Here is a 4,967-nt window from a genome sequence, read left to right as displayed (position 1 = left end):
GTAACTAATTAGTGAGGCGGATCTTTTTAGGGTGTACGGTGGACTCGTTAAAATAAAGCACGGTAAGGGATAAATAGAGAAAATCTCACCTAAACCAGGTATCAAATATGGAAAAAAACACAAGAGTTATACTAAACAAAATACATATATAGACACAATATGATATCGTAATGAAGTAGATGTAAACTAACAATCACTGCACTTCGCATAATTTTGATGGCAAAGCCTTCAACACAAGAAACATCTTTTATACCTAGAGCATTTGGGAAAACATAACAAAATGCATTTAACACCAAGCCAAAGCAGTTAATGACTTGCTTCTGGATACAAGGAATTTTATAAGACCTATATATTAGTGCATTGGTCAACACATATATCCATCAAGACCATTGTCACAGCATGGTAAGTTCATTTTGAGTACAAAAATGAAAAGCACCTCCTTCACAAGAGGATCCCATACGTTTACAATCTGGGATTCCGAGAAAATTGGTGACTACAGGTGTTCAAAATACAACAAACATGAAGATTAGTTTACAGTGGCAACTTTGTGTCACATTCAGCCTAATCAGGCAGACCCTAAGTACTTTACAGAAGTGTGTCCTCATATATAGTATTTTCCTTTGTTTGCTCTTTCGTTTTACTCTCCATTCTTTATACTTCCACTTCCCTTTTGTTTGTTCAACTTATGATCCACTATGTGAAAGAATGATTGCCAGCTACACACAACTTCACTGAAAGCTAGATTTGCTACCTGAAAACAAGACAACAATTGTCAGTAAAAACATTAGAATGAGCAAAGAAATAATGTGTGTATCAGAGAATCAAGAGAAAAAAAAAAGAATCGGAATTGTGGCCCGGCAGAAAAACAGAAGTCGAGAGAAATGACCACACAATACAATAACAGAATCTTCGGTTGCAAGCCAAGTATGACCCGGAAGACCAGAAGTGCATGAGTTCAAAAACCACTTAAATTTAGTTTTTCTTCAATCAGGGGAAATGAAAAAGATTTTCTTTAAGTCCACTCGATGAAAAGGAACCGTAAAAAGAAAATTTAGAAGCATTTTCATAAAATTGCCATTGCAAGGATTTTGTGGCTAGGTGCGCTTATTAAATCCACAAGACTATTATTAGACCTAAAATTTCGCACAATGAATTCAGACCTTAAGAAGAATCATTCACTTCAATTGAGAGAGAGTGTATTAAAAAAATTGTACTTGTTCTTGCAAATAAAACAAGATATGGAAGACCAAGAAATGTGCTCAGTTGAGGTATGTTGAAAAGTAGATATGTGCTGGCGGTTGAAACACGAAACGAACGAACGAAAGACAAATAAGCATGCTGATGAGATTGATAGAAGTAGCAATCATCAGATAGAGACTGCAAAAGAGCCAATGAAAGTGGATGTTACATTCATAATGGAGCCTCAAACGACTACTATCAATACATGAGGCAAAAAGGAGATGGAAAGATGCCACAGAAATATACCATATGTTTAGTAAAGTTGAATAAGATGCCATAGTTCAGTCCATAAGTATTCTAGTGCATGTGCCTGCTCTATGTAGTTGTCCAGTGGAGTATTTGTGCTGGCCTTACTTAAATAGATAACACGTCCAAAATTTTGACAATCGGCCAATTCTTGCAAGACCGTGACAGATACTGCCTAAATGTACTGGGATAATATTAACAACATTTCATTTACTATAAATTTAATAGGTTGGTTGAATCTGGTGGAGCCTTTTCCATCGAAGAAGTACAAGTGTCGCCATCCTTTTCCGTTGAGTAGCACAAGGAAATGCAACTCTAAAAGCTCCAAGTAAAATAACTCAGTACAGAAGAAAAGGTACATAATAATGTAGAAGGGATACCTATCCTTAGCCACCAATATGTGTCATTGGTCTATTTGGCGTCTTCGCAAGGTCAAACATCCCAGCATGAGCCGCTTTCTTCCTCTTGACCTGGTGTTGAAACAAGGTTTAGAAATTAAAAACCACGAAGTACATAAACAAAAATCAATAATAAAACCCAGAACTGTGAAAGAGGACATGGCCACAAAAATTCAAACCCCACCACTGCCCTGCTTAAAGATCGCACACAAGTCGTTATGGACTAGATATTGGGGTTTATGTCTTCGAAACATTATCAAGCCAGCTAGAGTTACATACCGCCGCTCCTATAATTTCCTTCAGTTCATTATCAACAACACCGTGACGCAAAGGATCCCTCAAGCTGACCTGACAGAAAAAAAACTCTCATTCGAATGGTATCTGTAAACTTAACTTTCACAAGAGCAGAAATTAAATCTAAAAACAAAGTCTATCGTCATAGTGCTAATTTTTTTATGAAACGTGCAATGAATTCCAAGCCAACTACTCATGTGAGTCATTTAGCTAGAGATAAATTACCATACTCCAGATCATTGGTTTCAATGATGACGTAGGAGGAAGAATATTTGACCAATTGTCAAGAAGTTTTAACCCAACAGCTTCATTGGATGATCATGAAGAGAAAAAGAAGCCTGTATCTACAGCTAGTCACAGCATATAAGCATTATCTAAATTACAAGATAGCGCCATTAAGATGTATAAGAATATCTGCATAACAAGTGAGAAGTTATACCTCTGAGGGACCAAAGAGGCAAACTTTAAAGTTCCCATCAGCTAGAAGTCTGAGTCTGTTACAACCAGCACAAAAATGCTCCGTCATTGATGTGATGAAAGAAACCATACCCAAATGCCTGTCTATCCTGAAGTTCTTGGCTGTTTCTGTGGGATCATCCTGAATCCTTTGAAGTCCTGTAAATTTTTTAACCTGCTTGGTGATATTGAGCCATTTAAGGAATGCTCACGGAATTTTAAAAGTTTAAAAAAGGAACTGTGAGTTTCCACCTTACCATTATATCCAACATTTCAGAGTAAGGTACGAGTTTCTTCACATTCCATACATTCCCATCAAAAGGCATGAACTCAATGAACCGCACATTGATTGGCTTCTCACGTGTCAGTTCAACAAAATCACAAATTTCATCGTCATTGAATCCTCGCATAACAACACAGTTTACCTGAAATACAATATACATAAAGATATGGACATGTATAGTGTGGCTGAAGATCTTGAAAGCAGAAAAGTCCTGACTATTAATGCTAGATACTTGATTTAGTAGCTCGCAAAATTAAAAAAGAAGAAACAAAACCAAAGTAATGATATATCGAGAATGCTATAAAACATACTTTGACAGGATTATATCCTAATTCTATAGCAGCATCAATTGCTTTCATCACTCTATCATGGCCTTTACGTCTAGTCATGAATTCAAACTTTGCAGGAACCAATGTGTCTAAACTTATATTCAGCAAGCTAAGTCCACATTCTCTTAATCTTGGAAGTTTATTTGCCAGGATAATTCCATTGGTGGTCATTGCCAGAGTTTTTAATCCATTTAGACTTGACAGCTGTAAGCAAATTTCTTCAATGTCCTTTCTGATTGTTGGCTCCCCACCAGTTAGGCGAATTTTTGTAACCCCGGAGCTGACAAACAGATCAGCGAGCCGTATGATTTCATTCTGATAGAGAAGTCGAGTGCTAGGAGTAAGTTCTAGACCTTCAGCAGGCATACAGTACTGGCATCGCAAGTTACAGCGTTCTGTCAATGAGATCCTTAAATAAGTATGTAGCCTCCCGAATGAATCAACCAACATATCAGATGCAGGATTATCTTTCTGTACATCTGGGGCTTGTTTTTCACATAGAGTAGCATATAACTTTGGGACAGTATCATTCATACAATCATTTCTCAGACCTCGACCGTTACCGCTTTTATTTAAAATCCGAGAGATAATAGAGTAGCTATCCTGTAAATTGCATTGAATATAATTAATACAATTGGCTGAGAATCAATGATAACAAGGTATAAATACCAACAGAAACATAAGAACTGACGCCATTGAAGTGATAGAAAAATGGGAAAAGGAAATCAAAAAACAGATGTGAATTCTTTTTATTTTTTTATATTACGAATATGACAAAAATATAATTTTCAATCACCAAATGTAACCTAAAGCTTAGGTGAAAGGCGCAAAGTTAGAGGCACACGCTTTATGGAAGAGGCAGTGTAAATGCAGCATATCTACACATGTAGCAGTGCATAAGAACTAGGAGAAGGGGTTGGATAATTAACTTCGACGTTACCAGTAAAGAACCTGTCAATTTAGAGTCTTCTCCAACCAATTTTTTTAAAAAAATTGCACCAATCACACCAACAAGATACAGTATTTCAACCATTTATAAATCAAAAATCAAGATCAAATTAATAAATCAATCAAACCCATAAATACAAGGACCATTTACCATCACCACACGAACTCAAAGAAAAAACCCTTTTATCCGGGAATCATAACCAACCATAAACCAAAAAATATTTCCCTTTTGTTCAATTTTTCCGACAATTATAACTACCAAACTGTCAAAAAATTTGAAAAAAAAGGACAGAATAACCCACGGAGCTGAAAATTCTCAAACCCGAATTCCATTCAGCAATCTTGGAGATGTAGGGCCGCATATTGAATGCAAATTATGATCATTCCACTTCTTTTTGGTCCGATAAATTAAGGGAATTGGATTTGAATGAAGTATAACAATTGACAACCTCAGCCGGCCCTGTCCCCCTACCTGCGTACAAATCAAAATAGATAATATAGATTTTCACAATATATACGCCTAATTATCATGTTGATATTTTATATTTATTACAATCACAATTGGATTTTTGCTCTTATTCTTTCCCAATTAAAAAATATATTGTTGGGTACAATAATTGTTCCTGCTTGGTAGAGCGATCGAACCGTGATGCTTGAGTTGTTGTGTGGTTAAAAAGATTTGAGTTGTATCATTACCACCAGCTATAGCTTTTGGTAAAGCGGCAAGCGTTCGGTCCTACAATTGTTATCAGAGCCAAGGTCACGGGTTCGATT

General features: G+C 36.3%; 1 protein-coding gene across 5 annotated transcripts; it reads right to left on the bottom strand.

The window, feature by feature from the left end:
- Positions 1 to 268: 268 nt before the first annotated feature.
- Positions 269 to 4,697, bottom strand: LOC140970637 (GTP 3',8-cyclase, mitochondrial-like). Of its 5 annotated transcripts, none has more exons than XR_012174167.1 (7): positions 4,186 to 4,330; positions 3,228 to 3,848; positions 2,891 to 3,058; positions 2,617 to 2,808; positions 2,163 to 2,226; positions 1,866 to 1,955; positions 269 to 751 (listed from the first exon to the last, which is right to left on the bottom strand). XR_012174167.1 is itself a non-coding variant. In XM_073432450.1 (7 exons), the coding sequence occupies exons 1-6, from the start codon at positions 4,553 to 4,555 to the stop codon at positions 1,872 to 1,874; spliced, it is 1,194 nt and encodes a 397-aa protein (XP_073288551.1). In that variant the 5' UTR covers positions 4,556 to 4,697; the 3' UTR covers positions 269 to 751; positions 1,866 to 1,871. The 5 variants fall into 5 exon arrangements, 4 of the variants coding, with proteins under 4 accessions (XP_073288551.1, XP_073288553.1, XP_073288552.1 ...); XM_073432450.1 differs by lacking the exon at positions 4,186 to 4,330 and adding an exon at positions 4,496 to 4,697 and having other exon boundaries at positions 2,163 to 2,231; XM_073432452.1 differs by lacking the exon at positions 4,186 to 4,330 and adding an exon at positions 4,516 to 4,671 and having other exon boundaries at positions 2,163 to 2,231.
- Positions 4,698 to 4,967: the final 270 nt, after the last annotated feature.

The sequence above is a fragment of the Primulina huaijiensis genome, chromosome 2 (genome assembly GCF_012295235.1).
Source record: "Primulina huaijiensis isolate GDHJ02 chromosome 2, ASM1229523v2, whole genome shotgun sequence".
NCBI classification, from domain to species: domain Eukaryota; kingdom Viridiplantae; phylum Streptophyta; class Magnoliopsida; order Lamiales; family Gesneriaceae; genus Primulina; species Primulina huaijiensis.
Note: the sequence above shows the minus strand (reverse complement) of the source record. Positions and strands in the feature narration are given on the sequence as shown.

Excerpts from the sequence above, each read along its gene's own strand:
- LOC140970637 (XM_073432449.1), bottom strand. The coding sequence starts at position 4,278 with ATGGTTGAAATACTGTATCTTGTTGGTGTGATTGGTGCAATTTTTTTA. Across the intron at positions 3,849-4,185 it reads AATTGACAGGTTCTTTACTG|GATAGCTACTCTATTATCTC; the intron begins GTAACGTCGAAG and ends TGCAATTTACAG. Across the intron at positions 2,232-2,616 it reads GCCTCTTTGGTCCCTCAGAG|GTCAGCTTGAGGGATCCTTT; the intron begins GTATAACTTCTC and ends TTTTTCTGTCAG.